The 18,831-nt window shown below is 42.1% G+C and overlaps 1 protein-coding gene and 1 long non-coding RNA gene across 2 annotated transcripts in view; one reads left to right on the top strand and one right to left on the bottom strand.

Annotated features, from left to right (window-relative positions):
- Positions 1-18,831, top strand: part of LOC110256084 — a 152,398-nt gene that overhangs the window by 10,256 nt on the left and 123,311 nt on the right. The window lies entirely within an intron of this gene.
- On the bottom strand, positions 6,020-7,181 carry LOC100737988 (olfactory receptor 1A1-like). Its single transcript, XM_021067662.1, has one exon. It carries the CDS (start codon positions 7,179-7,181, stop codon positions 6,252-6,254), a length of 930 nt encoding a protein of 309 aa, XP_020923321.1. The 3' UTR covers positions 6,020-6,251.

Consider the following 18,831-nt stretch of genomic DNA (forward strand, 5'->3'; position numbering starts at 1 on the left):
GACTGAATCAGCCAATCATCCTTGTGTTCTGGTCCTCGGCCCTCTTTTCCAGGTCTTGTCAGCTGGAAGCAAAAGGCTTGGAGCTAATGGAATGGTGGGTCACGTGGTGGAATGAGCCTGTGTCCATGTTTTCCACATCCAGGACAGCCACCACACACTACGAAGACACACTGGGACTGTTACACACGGGAGAAATAACTTTTATTCTTTTTCAGGCATTATATATTTTTCCTCTATATTACCGTAGTCCAGGATTTTCTAAGGAATCACTAATTCTTGAGTAGAATTGACTCAAATGTAATTTTTCCACACCAATGTCTCCTGTAGTTTTCTTAGGAATTATATCAAGGCATTGGAAATGCAGGTAAATTATTTCCTTTCAAATTAATTTGTTTTTCATCTCTCCTAAATAAATTGGTTTTCTCTTTGACATGCCTTTCCTATATTGCCACAGAATCTAATATGGCGAAGTGAATTGTTCCATAAACTGGAGGGCTTAGAGACTCTGTTAGCTCATCTTGTAAGCAGTGAAAATTAAGAGAGTGCTCTTGGGAACATGGTCAACTAAGCTGACAAGACGGGCCACATTAGGCTAAAAACATAAACTTCTGAAGTTTGGCATTCCTGCTGTGGTACAGTGGGTTAAACTCTATTGCAGCGGCTTGGGTTACTGTGGAGGTGTGGGTTCGCTCCCTGGGTGGAACTTCCATATGCCATGGGTATGGCCATTAAAATTTTTTCTTAAGTAAAGGCAAAATAAAAAAATGCACGTGCCCAAACATAAGAAAGAATAGTGGAATACCTCGATATGAGATTTTAAAGCTGAAGATGTTGTTGCAAGAATGATGCTCTGGGGGCCCTTGATGTTCAAAAGAATAGTCAATGGATGGAGTCTGGGGTGATAATGGCCCTTTGTTCCTGAGATGTGGACACAGTCTGCATCAGTAGGGAGCTCGTCCTGAGTCCTCTCTAAAACACTCGAAGTGTTGCTTTATTTGTTAAAAGAACACTAGAAAATATTTTACCATAGAAGAAATGGATAGGAGTTCCCGTCGTGGCTCGGTGAAAACAAATCTGGCCATAATCATGAGGATGCAGGTTCGATCTCTGACCTCTCTCAGTGGGTTGAGGGTCTGGCATTGCCGTGAGCTAGTGTAGTCACAGAGGTGGCTTGGATCTGGCGTGGCTGTGGTATGCTGTGGCCAGCAGCTGTAGTCTGATTTGACTCCTAGCCTGGGAACCTCCATATGCCACAAGTGCAGCCTAAAAAGAAAAAAAAAAAAAAAAAAAAAAAGAATAGAAGAACAAAGTGGATAGAATTCACAGAGTTGTTTTCAAAGAAATTTCAAGAGACCTCTAGATAAACTAAAAGATTTAGGCCAGTTAGTTGAAGGAGTCAGTAGTTAAATACAATACTGTCTAATACTTAAGCAACAATAATTAGAAATTATAATTTAAAAAAAGGATCCCTGGGAGTTCCGGTCGTCGTGCAGTGGTTATCGAATCCGACTAGGAACCGTGGGTTGCTGGTTTGATCCCTGGCCTTGCTCAGTAGGTTAAGGATCCGCTTACCGTGAGCTGTGGTTTAGGTCACCAGATGCAGCTTGATCCTGTGTTGCTGTGCTGTGGTGCAGGCGGCAGCGCAGCTCAGATTAGACCCCTAGCCTGGGAACCTCCACGAGCCACAGCGCGGCTCTACAAAAGACCAAAAGAAATAAATAAAGAATCCCATTCGCAAGAGCAAGATAAATTTTAAGAATATGGAAATATTTTAAAAAAAAATCCAGGATTCCGTTGTGGGGCACGTTAATGGTAAGTCTCAATTTTCAGAGCTGGAAGAATCTTCCTCTGCTGCCCCCTTGGACCACGTCCTCCTGGGAGAGCACCATTTTAGAGAAGAAATACTCTCTCTGCTCCTATTTTCCCCAAACCTGTGGCCCAATGCCACATCACTGAACAATTTTCATGACTTCCTGGGAAACCAGAGGCATAAATGGAGCAAGAGAGCTGTGACAAGGATACCTAGGCACACGAAAATAAAAAAGGAAGATCACGTCTCCTCCTCCTTCAAAGTTCAATAACGTCTATGAGCCCATGTTTCCACCTCGTCCCATACTCACCTATTACCCAACCTAGGTATCTAGCCAGTCTTCTGCTAGTTCACAATTCCAGTTTACCTAGCTGTCTGTCTGTTATTTTATATCTCCTGTGTGCTGATATCTCCTGTCAGGTGAGGGGAATGCGTTGGGCATGAAGAGAACTGAGCTGAAATCCTCACGTGCCTCTTTCGATTGAAGCATGTGAAATATGTGACTTCACATTTTGGAGAGTTTATTTTCTCGTCTGGAAAAGAGGGTTACTATTGTCTGTTCTGCAGGGCTCTTTTGAACATTAAAGCGATCGTAATGAATGTGATGCAGTAAAAGCACGTGAAGTACACACATGCGTATTTGATATGTAATGAAATACCGACTTTCTCTGAAACTGTGTGGCATATTTGGAACTTCCTATCTAGTGCTCAGGACTTTCTTCCTTGTGTGGGCCATCGTTCCATTTTTTTCCGAAACAAGTGTTTGCCTGCCCACTCCACAGTGTTATGAGAGTACAGTAAAAACACACTGTGCTGTGTGCTTTGGTGGATAGAACACCGAGAGAGACGCATAGCTTGACTCACAGGGACGTCAAGTCAGTATTGCCAGGTTCCTCCCATCCCTTACCAGAATCCTCATTCTCCACTCTGGCCCCCTTTCTCGAAATTTAGTCATTCGACAGACGTTCTTGGATGATTTCATCTTCTCCCAAACTTTACTTATCACCTCCACTCTGATTCATGCTCTGTTAATTTTGCTGCCAAGTTTCATATCCTTATGGTTAAATACTCTCTTCCATGAGAGTGTACCACGGGAACTTTTAAAATCTGCCCAAGATGGAACTGCCCTTCGTAAATTACTCTCTTCTCCGTTATCATCAATAAAGGTGTCATTTATTATCATAAAAATTACTACATTCTATTGTTTGTACGTCCACATTCTTTTACACCAAATCTCTTTGTCTATATTTTCACTCACTCCCTCGCTAGATTTTTCTGATGTACCTAATTAAACTCCTGGTCTCACCAATCCCCTCTGTCTCTTACTGGTCTCTCTGTCCAATCCTTCATTAAAGAAAAACACGTGTTGTTGCTTCATAAAGAGCTCCTTATTTTTACCTATAGATATCTACCTGTGTGCCAACCTGTCATCACTATTTATCTATTCATAAGGGAAAATGTTGTAGGTTCCCATTGATCCACCACCCAACCTGAAAATTAGGACTTTGGGGATAATCCATATCAAATACATGCTACCCCATTTCCATCCCCTTGAGTCTTTCTTCTTCAATATCCTCTCGTCCTGAATCCTATGTTCATCTTTCTCTTGCTTTTTTTTTTTGTCGTGCTTTTTTTTTATCATACTTTTGTTGCATCTACTTCTGTTCCCCGACGTGTATTTTGTGGTTGTTTGTGGTTTTTTATAATCTTATGAAAAAGTTATCAATAATAATCTTTGAGAATTTACACATTTTCAGCTAATATTATTATGATAAGATCAACCAAATTGTAGCATAACTCTCTGGGACATTCAGGAAAATTAGCAAAAAAAAAAAAAAAAAAAAAAAAGAAGGATTTCTTTCCTGGGTGAAGTGACTGAACTCAATTAGGACATTCTACTGATAATACAAAAAGGGCTTCCAGGAGGACCCATGCCTACAACTACATCTGGGATATGTTTGTGTTTCCATGTCCAATAGGAAAGATTCCTAAAAATAACATCAACCAAAAAAAAAAATAGGCAGAATTGTTGAGCATCCAAAGCCCCTGAGGAATGACTGTTTGCATCATTTAGGTATGTGGGGACCAAGTAGAAGCATCTTGGCAGCTCCTCTCAGACATCTGAGCTTCAGATGTGTGGTCATCCCTCTTCTGAATTCCTAGGTTCTGGTAACACCACGTTTCCCTTTCGTTCCTCCAGTCCTAGTGAAAGTAACTTCTTTTTGCAGTTAAAAACGGTTCAGTTACAGCAGCATTCATCTTTTTTTTTTTTTTTTGGTCTTATTAGGGCTGAACTCATGGCATATGGAAGTTCCCAGGCTAGGGGTTCAACCTGGAGCTGGAGCTGCTGGCTTACACCACAGGGGTTGAATCTGTGTCCTCATGGATACTAGTCAAGTGTTACCACTGAGCCACAACAGGAACTCCATCGTTTATCTTTTATCTTCTAAGCCACTTTCAGTGTACACCTATGTATCTGTGTATCTTCGCTAAAATTTCTGTTTCCTGAATGGTTCCAAAATGACTTGTAACATACCGGGTGTGGGATGGGTGGGAAATGAAATCAAGTCTGTTCACGTCTCATCATTATCAGATCACACTTATTCTCTTACATTCACTCCTTCTCCCTTCACCAATACTTATTGATTGCACCTCAATGACCAGCATTGGTAGAAGTCGAGTGAAGCATTAGGACAACTCTTGCCCTCAAGGTTTGCAAGCAAAGTACCGGCGATATAAAAATCCCCCAAGTTGACATTCAGGTAGTGATTTATAGACTTCAAAGTATGAAGTACGATGATCCTCACCCTCTCTGACAGCAACAAGGCAGACAGTTTTCTTTCCATTATGTAAATGTAAAATCCATGGCTCAGACATTCTCAGCTTGACTCTGCCCGTCAGCAGCGTAGTTGGGACAGGAACCCAACAACTTTGCTGCCACTTTGCCAGAGGGAGAGTGTTGTGTATGAATTGATAATAGAATGTCTTCTAACTCATAAGGTTTATTTTTCGTGATTTATCTATTTTTTTTTTTTTGTCTGTTTTTTTTTTTTTTTTTTTTTTTTTTTTTACGTCCGCACACCCGCAGCATTTGGAGGTTCCCAGGCTAGGTGTCCAATCAGAGCTGTAGCTGCTGCCTACACCACAGTCCTAGACCCAACCTGCCTCTGCGACCTACACCACAGCTCATGGACGTGCAGGATCCTTAACCCACTGAGCGAGGCCAGGGATAGAACCTGCAACCTCATCATTCCTAGTCATATTTGTTTCCGCTGCACCATGATGGGAACTCCCTATTTTTCATGTTTTCAAGTTGTCTTGATGTAGAGTTGATTTACCACATTGCGATAATTTCTGCTGTACAACAAAGTGATCCACTTATACATATACCCACATCCATTCCTTTTCAGGTTCGTTCCCCATATAGATTGTCCCAGAATATTGGGCAGAGTTCCCTGTGCTATGTAGCAGGTCCCTGTTGGCCAGTCATTCCATACACCACAGTGTGCACATGCCAATCCCAAACCCCCAGTCCACCCGCCGCCCCCACCCCACCTGTCCCCTTTGGTAACAGTAAATTTGTCTTTAAAATCTGTGAGTCTGTTTCTGGTCTACAACTAAGTTCATTTATATCCTTTTTAAGAGTCCACCTCTAAGTGATTTCCTGTGATGATTCTCTTTCACTGACTAACTTCACTTAGTATGATAAGCTCTAGGTCCATCCATCTTGTTGCCAATGGCATGGTTCCACTCTGTTTAATGGCTAAGTAATATTCCATTACATGCGGGTACCACATCTCTATCCATTCCTCTCGTCAATGACTATTTGGGTTGCTTCCATGCCCCAACTCTTGTAAATAGTGCTGCAGTGAACATAGGAGTGGATATGTCTTTTCCAATTATGGTTTTCTCTGGATAGATGCTAAGGAGTGGGATTGCTGGATCACATGCTAGTTCTATTTTCAGGTTTTGAGAAACTTTCCCAGTGTTTTTAACTAGTGGTTGTACCAATTTACATTGCTGCAAATAGTGAAGGAGGGTTCCCTTTTCTCCACACTCTCTCCAGCATGTATTGTTTGTAGAATTTTTGAAGATGACCATTCTGGTGGTATAAGGTAGTACCTTATAGTAGTTTTGATTTGCATTTCTCTAACAATTAGTGATGCTGAATATCTTTTCATTTGTTTGTTTGTTTGTTTTTTTGCCATCCATATGAGTTCTTTAGAGAAATGTCTATTTAGGTCTTCTGCCTATTTAAAAAAAATTTTTTTTTGTATATTGTGCTGCATGAGTTGTTTGCATCCAATTCACAAGATTTCTGAGAAGGGGAATTTCATGGCTGTAAATAATAAGGTGGCTTCTTGGAGGGGGAGGACATTAGGGCTCGATATTGATGGTATCCTAATTGGAACCTGCAGTCTCTAATATGACCTCACATTGGTCATGAGGAGATTCTCTTGCTGAAGAGTTTCCCCAGGGCAGCCTTCATGTCTTGGTTCCTCAGACTGTAGATGAAAGGATTTACCATCGGGGTCACGGCAGTGTACATCACAGTTATCATTGCATCCTTTAGGCTGTGACTCGTCAGAGGGCGGTAGTACATGCCCATGACTGTCCCGTAATACAGAGAAACAACTGTGAGGTGGGACCCACAGGTGGAGAAGGCTTTGCGCACACCCTTGGTGGATGGAACACGTAAGACCGTGGAAAAGACCTGAACATAGGAGATGACGATGCATAGTAATGGCACGGAGAAAACACTAGCCCCCACGTACATCATCTTCACGTTGAAGTGGATGTCAGAACAGGACAGCTTGAGCAAAGAGGCAAGGTCACAGTAGAAGTTGGCCACTTCCTTGTTTGCACAGAAGGACAGACGAGCCGTGAGCAGAGTGTGGGGGACAGCATTGGCATTTCCCATCACCCAAGACCCAACAACTAAGAGGACACAAGCCCGTGGGCTCATGACTGTTGTGTAATGAAGTGGGCGGGTGATGGCCACGGCACGATCATATGCCATAGCAGCCAGGATGTAGCTATCTGTGTTCACCAAGGCCAGCATGAAATACATCTGTGTTAGGCATCCCCCAAAGGAGATGGCTTTGGTACCTAAGAGATGGTTGGCGAGAGCCTTTGGGATGGTTACAGAGGAGAAGAAGATGTCGACAAAGGAGAGGCTGACCAGGAGAAAATACATGGGGTTGTGAAGGCGAACGTCACAGTGAATGGCCAGGATGATGAGCAGGTTTCCCATCAGTGTGATGGGGTAAATGAATAGGAGGAGGGTGAAGAAGAGGTTTTCCTGTTCCTTCTGACCACTAACTCCCAGGAGGATGAAATCCAGGTTGGAGGACTGGTTGCCTTCTCCCATGGATCTTTGAGCAGGAAGGGGAGAGGAATCCAGCATGAGTAGTGCAGTACTGTGTAGAATGATCTTCTTCAGCCACCATTTTTCATTCCTGTCGTTGCTGTGTCAATCCGGGGTTTACTAAATCCTGAGGTAGGCAATACATTTGGGCTAAAAAAAATCCCTATAGGTCATGGGGAATAATCAACAGTTAGCTCTAGACACTCTTTCTAAGAAGTGAACAATCTTGAATCGTAGGTGCCCATCCTACCCAACCCTAGCACCATCCCCCAAACACCTAGGGTATAATTATTTTACAAATAGTTAAAGTCTATATTTGACACACTAGAAGCTTTGTTAGACCTTGACACAAAGTCATAAGTATGGGAAATACAATGTATTCATTCATTTATTGAAATACGGCAACGTCTACTCTCAAGGACCTTAGAACTTCACAGAGAAGCTTGAATCACATGCTAATCTTATTAAATATGAAAAGGAAAGGACAGTAGTTTGGAGTCTTTGAGAAAAACTCCAGTGCAAGGGATAGTTAGCACAAGGAACACCCTGGACAATTAGAATTGTTCCACGGACAAAACTCAGAATGAACCCAGAGTCCAGAATGTTAACAGTTGTCCAGCCTGGTGTCAGAAGATTGCCAGTTATAGAGACCACTGAGGTTGGGTTATAGCAAAATGATAACAGTGAGTTTACTTGCTGGGTATCTCATTTTTTAGGTAAACAGTCACATTTGATAGGTTTCATCCACATTCCCAACTCTGAAATATATATAATCATGATATTTTTCTCTTTGATCTCACCTTATATTAGAAACAATATCTCCTACAGTTTCTCACCCAATTTCACTGTGGCTTCACTTACTGCCTAGTAGAATCTAAGGTCTATGTCTGTTGACTTGATCTCTTTTTCCTACATTTCCTCATTCGTCATCATGCAAACATATCTGACCAAACCTCACACCCTGCACATCCAATCTAAGTAGATTACAACCTTTTGTGAGGAGGAGAACGATATCATGTTTATTTATTATCTCTTTGAGAGGGATTATTTTGGAATATTATTCCTTATATGTATATGTGGGTATACACACACACACACACACACACACACACGCACACACACACACACAGAGTCAATTGTTCCTGATTTTTTTTTGGGGGGGGGAGCTGTACCTGTGGCATATGGAGGCTCCCAGGCTAGGGGTTGAATCGGAGCTACAGCTGCTGGCCTATACCACAGCCATAGCAACGAAGGTTCTGAGCCACGTCTGTGAATTACACCACAGCTCATAGCAATGCCAGATCCTTAACCCACTGAGCAAGGCAACGGATCAAACCTGCCACCTCATGGTTACTAGTTAGATTCATTTGTGCTGCGAATGGGAACTCCCAGTTCTTGAATTATATTCAGGTTTATTTTATGGGTTTCCCACATGTAGGATACTCATAGGCACACTCAGTTTATTCTCACCTCTATATCTGACCTTATTGACTCAGTTTCAAGTAATTTGTATATAAATGACCTATTTATTGTTTCAGTGCTTTAATTTTGACTGCTGTTACTTTCTTTTTGTCTTTTTGCTATTTCTTTGGGCCGCTCCCGCGGCATATGGAGGTTCCCAGGCTAGGGGTCCAATCGGAGCTGTAGCCACCGGCCTACGCCAGAGCCACAGCAACGCGGGATCCGAGCCGCGTCTGCAACCTACACCACAGCTCAGGGCAACGCCGGATCGTCAACCCACAGAGCAAGCGCAGGGACCGAACCCGCAACCTCATGGTTCCTAGTCGGATTCGTTAACCACTGCGCCACGACGGGAACTCCCCTGCTGTTACTTTCTACATGAAATATTGTGATGCTTCCTTCACAATAATGGTTCCTACTCTTTGATCTATCTTGACTCATATTATTTGTGGCAGAGACTACTAGCTGCTCATGCAAATCCATATTGTTCTTTTCCTGTGCACTCATCTAGACTCCATTTGCCAACGTTCCATGCCCTGAGATGTTGTCATGTGACTGAATTCAGCCAATCCATCCTTGTGTTCTGGGCTTCCTCGGCCCTCTTTTCCAGGTCTTGTCAGCTGGAAGCAAAAGGCTTGGAAGCTAAATGGAATGGTGGGGTCACGTGGTGGAATGAGCCTGTGTCCCATGTTTTCCACATCCAGGACAGCCACCACACACTACGAAGACACACTGGGACTGTTACACACGGGAGAAATAAACTTTTATTCTTTTTCAGGCATTATATATTTTGTCCTCTATATTACCGTAGTCCAGGATTTTCTAAGGAATTCACTAATTCTTGAGTAGAATTGACTCAAAATGTAATTCATTCCACCACCAATGTCTCCTGTAGTTTCTTAGGAATTATATCCAAGGCATAGGAAATGCAGGTAAAATTATTTTCCTTCAAAATATAATTTAGTTTTTCATCTCTACACCTAAATAAATTTGGTTTTCTCTCTTGACATGCCTTTCCCTATATTGCCACAGAATCATAATATGGCAGAAGTGAGATTGTTCCATAAACCTGGAGGGCTTAGAGACTCTGGTTAGCTCATCTGGTAAGGCAGTGAAAATTAAGAGGAGTGCTCTTGGGAACATGGTCAACTAAGCTGACAAAGACGGGCCACATTATGGCTAAAATACATAAACATTCTGAAGTTTGGCATTCCTGCTGTGGTACAGTGGGTTAGAATCTCATTGCAGCGGCTTGGGTTACTGTGGAGGTGTGGGTTCGCTCCCTGGCCTGGGAACTTCCATATGCCATGGGTATGGCCATTAAAAATTTTTTTCTAAGTTTATAAAGGCAAAATAAAAAAATGCACGTGCCCAAACATCAAAGAAAGAAATGGGAATACCTCAATATGAGAAATTTTTAACAAGCTGAAAGAAATTGTTGTCAAGCAAAGCTGATGCTCTGGTGGCCCCTTGATGTTCACAACCAAGAATAAGGTCCTAATGGATGGAGTCTGGGGTGATAATGGCCCTTTGTTCCTGAGATGTGGACACAGATCTGCATCAAGTAGGGAGCTCGTCCTGAGTCCTCTGCCTAAAACACTCGAAGTGTTGCTTTATTTGTTAAAAGAACACTAGAAAATATTTTACCATAGAAGAAATGGATAGGAGTTCCCGTCGTGGCTCGGTGAAAACAAATCTGGCCATAATCCATGAGGATGCAGGTTCGATCTCTGACCTCTCTCAGTGGGTTGAGGGTCTGGCATTGCCGTGAGCTATGGTGTAGGTCACAGAGGTGGCTTGGATCTGGCGTGGCTGTGGCTATGGCTGTGGCCAGCAGCTGTAGGTCTGATTTGACTCCTAGCCTGGGAACCTCCATATGCCACAAGTGCAGCCCTAAAAAGACAAAAAAAAAAAAAAAAAAAAAAAAAGAATAGAAAGAACAAAGTGGATAGAATTCACAGAGTTGTTTTCAAAGAAATTTCAAGAGACCCTCTAGATAAACTAAAAGATTTAGGCCAGTTAGTTGAATAGGAGTCAGTATTAAATATCAATACTGTCTAATACTTAAGCAACAATAAATTAGAAATTATAATTTAAAAAAAGGATCCCTGGGAGTTCCGGTCGTCGTGCAGTGGTTATCGAATCCGACTAGGAACCGTGGGTTGCTTGCGGGTTTGATCCCTGGCCTTGCTCAGTAGGTTAAGGATCCGGCATTACCGTGAGCTGTGGTGTAGGTCACAGATGCAGCTCTGATCCTGTGTTGCTGTGCTGTGGTGCAGGCCGGCAGCAGCAGCTCAGATTAGACCCCTAGCCTGGGAACCTCCACGAGCCACAGGCGCGGCTCTAGAAAAGACCAAAAGAGAAATAAATAAAGAATCCCCATTCGCAAGAGCAAGATAAATTTTAAGAAATATGGAAATAATTCTTTTAAAAAAAATCCAGGAGTTCCCGTCGTGGCGCAGTGGTTAACGTTCCAACTAGGAACCATGAGGTTGCGGGTTCAGTCCTGCCCTTGCTCAGTGGGTTAATGATCCGGTGTTGCCGTGAGCTGTGGTGTAGGTTGCAGACGCGGCTTGGAACCTGTGTTGCTCTGGCTCTGGTGTAGGCTGGTGGCTACAGCTCTGATTCGACCCCTAGCCTGGGAACCACCATATGCCGTGGGAGCAGCCCAAGAAATGGCAAAAAGACAAAAAAAAAAAAAAAAAATTAAAAAAAAGTCCAGTCTGGTTGCAAAAATGACAAAATTTTACTGAACAAAAAATAAATACCTAAAACCAGGGAGATAATATTATAGAAACATCAATTCACCTACAATTATTTTATGAATTCAATGCAATGCTAGTCAAAATACCACATATTTCTTTAAAAGATGATACTCAGTACACTGATCCAAAACTTCATGTAGGAGAATAAAGAACCAAGAAGATAGTGTTAGGAATGAGAATAAGGAGGAGAGTGGAGTGGTCCTGGCATGGGGGCAAGCAAGTAGGTCTGTATAGCAGATTAGAGCGCTTAGAAACAGATCAAAGATTTATTAGAAATTCGTATACGACATGGATGGTTTAGTACTAGGCAGGAAAAGGATAGACTGTACGTTTGGTACAGAGTGCTAAGTCAGCTGGATTCCTCTATGTGAAAATACGGGAAAATAATTTTAAAGGATGAATTGTGAAGACCAAAGTTCAGAAAACTTAGATGGAGATTATGTTTATGGTACCAGGCTTCCTCCACACTCTTTATTGTCATGCAAACTGAATGAAATGTCCAGGAGACTTTGAATGGGATGGTGGAGTTACCCATTCAAAGTCTCATGGTGGAATGAGCTTGTGTCCTCAGGAGAACCATCATCCACCAAGGATACCTGCTGTTACAGAAGAAAGAAACAAAATTTACCCTATTTTACCCCTTACGCACTTATTTTTTCTTTTTTGTCTTTAAGGGCTGCACCCATGACACATGGAGGTTCCCAGGCTAAGGGACGACTCCAAGCTGTAGCTGCTGGCCTATGCCATAGCCATAGCCACAGTCACGTCAGATCCAAACCACATCTGCGTCCTACACCATAGCTCATGGCAGCTTTGGATCCGTAACCCACTGAGCAAGGCCAGGGACCGAACCTGCAACCTCATGGCTCCTAGTCGGATTTGTTTCTGCTGAGCGACGACGGGACCTCCTAAACCCTTGTGCACTTTGTCATTATTTGTTACTGTAGTCTGGACTATCCCAAGCAATTCACTAATTTTTCTAAAAAGACCTCTACTCGATAATTGATTCAGTGTGTAATATTCACTCACCAACTCTGAGTGTCTTTTATAGTACACATGGGAATTGTATGCTAGGCTCAGGGCAAGCAGATAAAATTATATTTCCCTCAAATATGATACACTTTTTCATCTCTGCACTTAGATGAGTTTGATTTTCTCTCTTGAATGACTTTCCCTATGTCCACGTGAAATCATAATCTCTCAGAGTTGAGAGGGTTCAGTAAAACCAGAGGGTTCAGAGACTATGGTTAGCTCATATGGTAATGAAATATTTTAGAGGAGGGGCTTCTGGCAACACGGCAGCCTTAGCTAATGCCACCAGGTCCCATTCCAATTAAAACACATAGAAATTACAAATAAATGTGATAAGTAATTAAAAATGCATACCTAAACCTTAAAGAAAGAAATGGGACTATGCAGGTATGAAAAACAAAAAGCACACTCAGAACAAGAGCTGTAAACCAGTGCTGATGCTGCGACGGACCCTTGGGGTTTCAAGTAGGAATTAGGTCCAAAGGCTGGGATCTGGGGTGTTAATGACCCATGGATAAAATGTGGCCACAAATCTGCATGAAGCAGGAAATTTGACTTGAATCCCACTGTAAAACAGTTAAAGCATGATCCTATTTATGAAAATAGCACCAAAAAATGGCCATGTAAGATTTGGAAAGGAAAGAACAAAATGGATAGAATTCATTGAAAATGAGATTGCTTTCAAAGAAAATCAAAGAGACTTTCTAGATAATTCAGAAGTTTGAGCATATACGTGTGATATAAATTGATATTTTAAAAATCCATAATGTTCCTATATCAAGCAAAAATAAATTGCTTTTTAAAAAAGACTCTCTATTCCCAGTGCCAGCAGACATTTAGAAATCTAGAAGTACCCCTAACAAACGAGGTCCAAGACTGACTTTAAATATTGTAAAATCATCATTTCACAATACATGTAACTCAAATCGTTATGCTGTATAGCTTAAACTTATGCAGTGCTGTAGGTCAACTGATATCAATAAAACTAGAAAAAATGACTAAATGTTACTGAATGGCAGAAAGAATACCTAGAAAATGTGGAGAACTCACTATTACAAAAATGTCAATTCTCCACCAGTCTATTAATCTATGAAATCATTGTGATCCTAAATAAAACACCAGTAGTTTTTCCCAAGCATGGAACCTAGTAAGCTTCGTAAAATTCGTATGGGAGCATAAAGAGACAAGAAGAGCTAAGACAATTTGAGGAAAAAGAAACATTGGAAAAAGAATCCAAGGTAGGAAGGGCCAGAGGAAGTCATTTGTATACTTAATAGTGCTGTTAAGGGGGAATGACTTCCTCTGGCCCTTCCTACCTTGGATTAGTACTGACACAGGAACTGACAAATACATCTATGTAACATTCTGGAGAGCCTACAAACAAAATTCTATTACAAACAGAAATTTGAAATATCAATGTAAATGCATTTCTATTTGGTAGAAATTGGTACATGACGTGGGTAGGCTTCGAAATAGCTAGGGCACGGTTGGACTGGCTGTTTGGGACTCTTAGACACCAAAACATAAGAATAATACAGAAACATTTCTAATAAATGTAAAAAGCAAAACTTCAGAAGCTTTAGAAGAAAAGTGTTTATAGTATCAGGATAGAATATGATTTTTTTAACCAGGCACAAAATTTACAACACAGAAGCAAAAATGTAAAATTTGGCAACTTGAAAGCATGTGTGTGAAACAGAGGGTAAAGAAAGGGGAGAGACAAATCGTGGATTGGAAGAAGTATGTGCTGCTCACATAATCACATAACAAAGGCTTAGTATTCAGAGTACAGAAGCTTCCTACACACTAATAAGGAAAGACGAAAAATCCAGGAGGAAATAATAGGAAGCAGGCTTGAATAGCCAAGTCACAGAAGAAGGAACCAGTATGAACAGTAACCAACAGAAGAGATGTTCAACCAAATTAAAACAAAATTCAGTTAAAAATCCTGTATACATGTATGTGTAACTGGGTCACCATGCTGTACAGTAGGGAAAAATAATGTATTGGGGAAATAAAAAAACCCTTTACCTCTGGAGCAGATATAAAGTCAGACAGTTGCAAATGTTAGGGAAGAAATGGAAATTTTTCTGTTACCATTAGGAGAACAGTTATCCCACATCTGGGTAAGCTGACAGTTCTTACATTCTACTTCGTGTTTGGCCCTAGAGGCCTCTAACACATGCATTCCAGAAGGATATATATTGTCATACAGAAAACTTAGAAACGAATAATCACTGTGGAGTTGTCTTATGATTGAATTCTGTACAACGATTAAAATGATTGTGAACATGGAATAATTTTTAAAAATCACAATGCGATGGAAAAATAGTTGCTATAAAACGTAAGGTGCATCACACAGTACAAGCACATTTTAGCATATAAAATAATGCATGTCTATGCGGTAAAAGTTTACATCCCGAATGGGAGTATATTACGCATTCTAGCATGGCTGTTGTCTCTGGGAGGATAGTGGGAAAAAGAAGATTTTGGATAGGCACCAGAAGAGTTTCAAGTGTATTATTTCTTAAGAAATGTGGAGCATATATTATCCTGTTAAATCTAGAGGAAGACTTCTTGGTACATTATTTTCTTTGTCTCTCTGACTTTTAACAACGTTAAAATAAAGAATTAAATTTAACATAAAGATTTCAAGGTCTGGAGATAACTGTGTACAGAACGTGGCAATGGGCCTGGGTGGGTCAAGTCCATTGTCACTAAAGGGAGGAGATAGAGTCTTGTGTGTAAATGGGTTGAGGAAAGAAACCGGCATTTACACTAGGAAGAGTGGTCCTTGGGCAATATATGATGCTGGGAGAGAAGAAAAATGCAATGGAGAAGAGATTCAGGCTAGAGGAAGAAAAACTTAGTGGATGCAAATAGGCTTTGTTTAAGCTACTTTAATTCACACTGTTTTTGCTCATATTATTTAAGTGTCCATGCTCCTCCCAGCTCACTCATTTTGTGTATAACTGCTCTTTGATCCAAGGGTCATCTCCAGCCTCTAAGCTCTGTCTTGCATTTCACGTTGTCAGCCCAGTTTGGGTTCTCTCCTCTCGCACCAGCAGGCATCCAAGGCATTGCAGGCTTCCAGCAAAACCTCAACCCTGAGAAAATCCGTCCATGTTTTAATTTCCCTCTTCCTGCACAGCCAGGGCACGGTGGAGGAATCATACAAATGTAGGCTAGAAGTTATGATGATCAATTCCTTTTGGTTCCTCAACACATTTTGACAAGCCTCACTCTCCCCCTTATCCATGGCAGTTCATCAAAATCTTTGCCATTCCCCTCAAATCCACCGTACCTCCCACACCAATACTCTCCAAGAAACCTAGGCGTCACATCCCTGTTCACTGAGAAACAAACCCACGAGAGAGAGAGAGAGAATCCTCCCTCAACATCTGCCCCAGGACATCCTTTCAATACACCTACTTCCATCCTGTTCTTTTCCTCCAAAACCTGAGAAGAGCAGTGTAGATGCATCTGTATATTCACGCCCTTATTTTCTTCCGTTTCCTCTGCGATAAAACTCCACCCCTCTTTCAGCTGTGGTATTTTCTGTCCCCACTTTCTACCTCAGCACCAGCGTTTCCATCATTAGCTAGTAAATATCGTAGATCTTTTGGTCATTCAATGAATGTTCCCCAATCTTTCAGCTCCTTCTGGTAATCGACACCTGTTAAATCTTATGAAATGATAAGAGAAGAATGCAAAAACATGTAGCACCAGAAAATGATATGAGGTTGGTGTAATACTTGCAGAAGTGAAGAAAGAGAACCAGAGAGGAGAGGTTTCTGAGCAGAGGGCCTCGAGGATAGGAAGTGTGAGATATAGGGCGTCATGATGAGGAGAGATGATTTCTCTAGAAACCCCGAAGAGAGAGGTGGGAAAAACCTATCCTTCCGAGAAGCGGAGCAGGAGGTGCATCAACATACATGCTAGAGACAGGATGAGAGCCTCGCGTTTACGGGAGAGAAGCCAGGGGTCCCAGGCTGTGCCGGCCACTAACACAGCCTTCCTGGGAAGTGCTGGTGCTCTTTGATATCCGTTGCAGGAGTTGAGACAGTTTTTCAGGGACACAAGTACAGAAAGCCACCCTATGGCATGAAGGGAGCAGACAAGGCCACAAAATGTCCTCTGAGTGTTTCCAGATTCCCTCCCTGATAGTTGAAGCCATCCGTGCTTAGACAATAAAATAACATCATTTTGTACAGGGGCCTGTTAGCATGCACCACTGACTGTGGAAGTGTAAGTTGGTTTGGTAGCTCCTCTCTAAGACAGTAGATTTGTGTAAACTTGTGTACACACTGAGACACACACAGACACACACACAGAGTTCAGGAATTAGGAAGAGCTCAGACCTGAGAAAGCCAAATCAGAAGTACCCCTTTCTGCTCCTATTTTCACGGACAAGAACCCGGATAACAACGTATCAGAAAAGAAGGGATTTTTTCTGTCTCTCTCTCATCTCTTCCCTGCCTTTTGACTTTCTGATCTTAGAACCTTGCTTTCTGGATTCAGGCCAAGCTGGAGTCCTAGTTTTGCCAGTCTCTGTGTGTGCTCTCGGGCGATTCAGTTCACCATTTTCCAGGTGATACCATGAGAATAATTCTACTTACCTCTTGGAAATTTTGTGAGGGTCAGAAAAGAGGATGCCTGTTGTGTTTGTTGCTGGCTATCTGTCTCTTGATGTGTCTGACATAGAGTCTGTTCCCCAACACATGCAGCTCCTACTGGGGAGTCCACGCAGATGCAGTCCAAAAGAGTCCTGGTTCTGTGGCCTTCATGCCTCTTCCATGAATGGGAAACTAAACAGCGTCTGATGTAGCATTTGTGAGCATGCCTTTTGGAGGGCAGGCGTGCTGGGAAAAGTGCTAGTCAACGGCCTAGAGAGCAAGTCTTTGGCTCTCTGTCCCTGAGGCAGGGGAGCCAGGACTGGGATGGTTTGCAAAGAAGAGTCCAAGTTTTCCCAGCGGTAGAGCAGAAAAGGCAAAAGAGTCTGTCCCAAACGGGGCTTCAAGTTGAGGACTCTAGCTTCCTGGAAGTAGAGTGTGTTTTAGCAGAGAAAAAAATGTGACTATTTCCCAGGTTATAAAGTCCTGAGACATGACTCCTGCAGGTCCTTATATTCAGGCCAAAGTCAGAAAACTGGTGAGAGCTATAGCTGTGCCTGAGGGGACAGAGTAGCTCTCAAGAGTGATTGTGCCTAGAGTTCTCCTTGAAGGAAAGCTGGGCGAGATGGTTTCCCAGAGACTAGGCCTCCAGGGTCCATGTGCTGGGCGGAGCTATTCTATCTCATTTGTTAGAATGTGGGCCCTTCTCTGCTTCAGCACAAACTTGGAACCACCCCTTGGGAAGTCTTTCTGGTTTTAAGTGTGGCCAAGAATAATACTTGTGTTTTATCATCGTTCCTCTACCATTTGATAGAGGGGCGTCATGCTGGTCATTATATTTTACCTAGCATGCGGATGGTGGCTCTGCTCCATTTTCAGATTCTTAGAGCTAGAAAACACCTAAATGTTATCTAGTCGGCTTCATGTACCTGTCACCTTTATACGAACCCTGATTGATGGTCGTAGGCTCTGCCTTAGCCCCTCTTGTGGCAGAGCGGTCACCAAGTTTCTGCAGAGGGCCATGGTGAGGCCTGTGGTTTCTGGCTGCGTACCCGTTCTGGCTCTGCCTCTTGTTGGTTGCAACTGACTTTGGATCGTTATTAAATGTACGTTGTATAACGAGAGTAACAATGTGGCAACAAGAACATCCTCATGAGGTTGTTATGAGGATCAAACGCACGCTAACCTGAAAAGTTTTTAAAATGAAGCCCAGCACATAGGTAGCAGTTAGTGAATGTCAACTACTATTTTACTAATTCTGGCTTTATTCATCTAATTGTACAACTCTCCCAAATCCCTCATCCGAGGCTGCCCATTGTAGATGTTGAAAGGAGCTTTGTTTAATTACATTTCCTTTTAGACAAGTTGCAGGTTATACATCCTGGGTGCTCTGCTGTTCCTCGCCCCGTGTTTAGATCGTGTTTCAAAGTCCAGATCATGGGCTCTTGTGTATGGATAAAATGACTTCCCATGGTGTACTTTCTTCTTAGTAACCACATTTTGCTCTTGATGTTATTCTTGGAATTTATTGTTATTCCAAATTTTATGTACTGGTACCATTGGGGTCAAGGAATTGTGGAGTAATGTATGAGAAATAGGAAGAGAATATTTTAACCCTCAAATGTTTGCAACTCTTATCTAAGGCCAGTGATTACAGCTTCTTTAGCTTATCGAGGGATATATGACCATTCCTTTCCTCCCAAAAAGAAAAAAGAATCTCTGAATGGAAAGAGAGGTTAAATTGAACTGCCTATTGGAAAATTCTAATCACGGCTAAATCCC

Source organism: Sus scrofa, chromosome 12 (assembly GCF_000003025.6).
Source record: "Sus scrofa isolate TJ Tabasco breed Duroc chromosome 12, Sscrofa11.1, whole genome shotgun sequence".
NCBI lineage: Eukaryota > Metazoa > Chordata > Mammalia > Artiodactyla > Suidae > Sus > Sus scrofa.

Bases quoted from the DNA above. Each gene is read 5' to 3' on its own strand.
- LOC100737988 (XM_021067662.1), bottom strand. From the start codon at position 7,181: ATGGGAGAAGGCAACCAGTCCTCCAACCTGGATTTCATCCTCCTGGGA.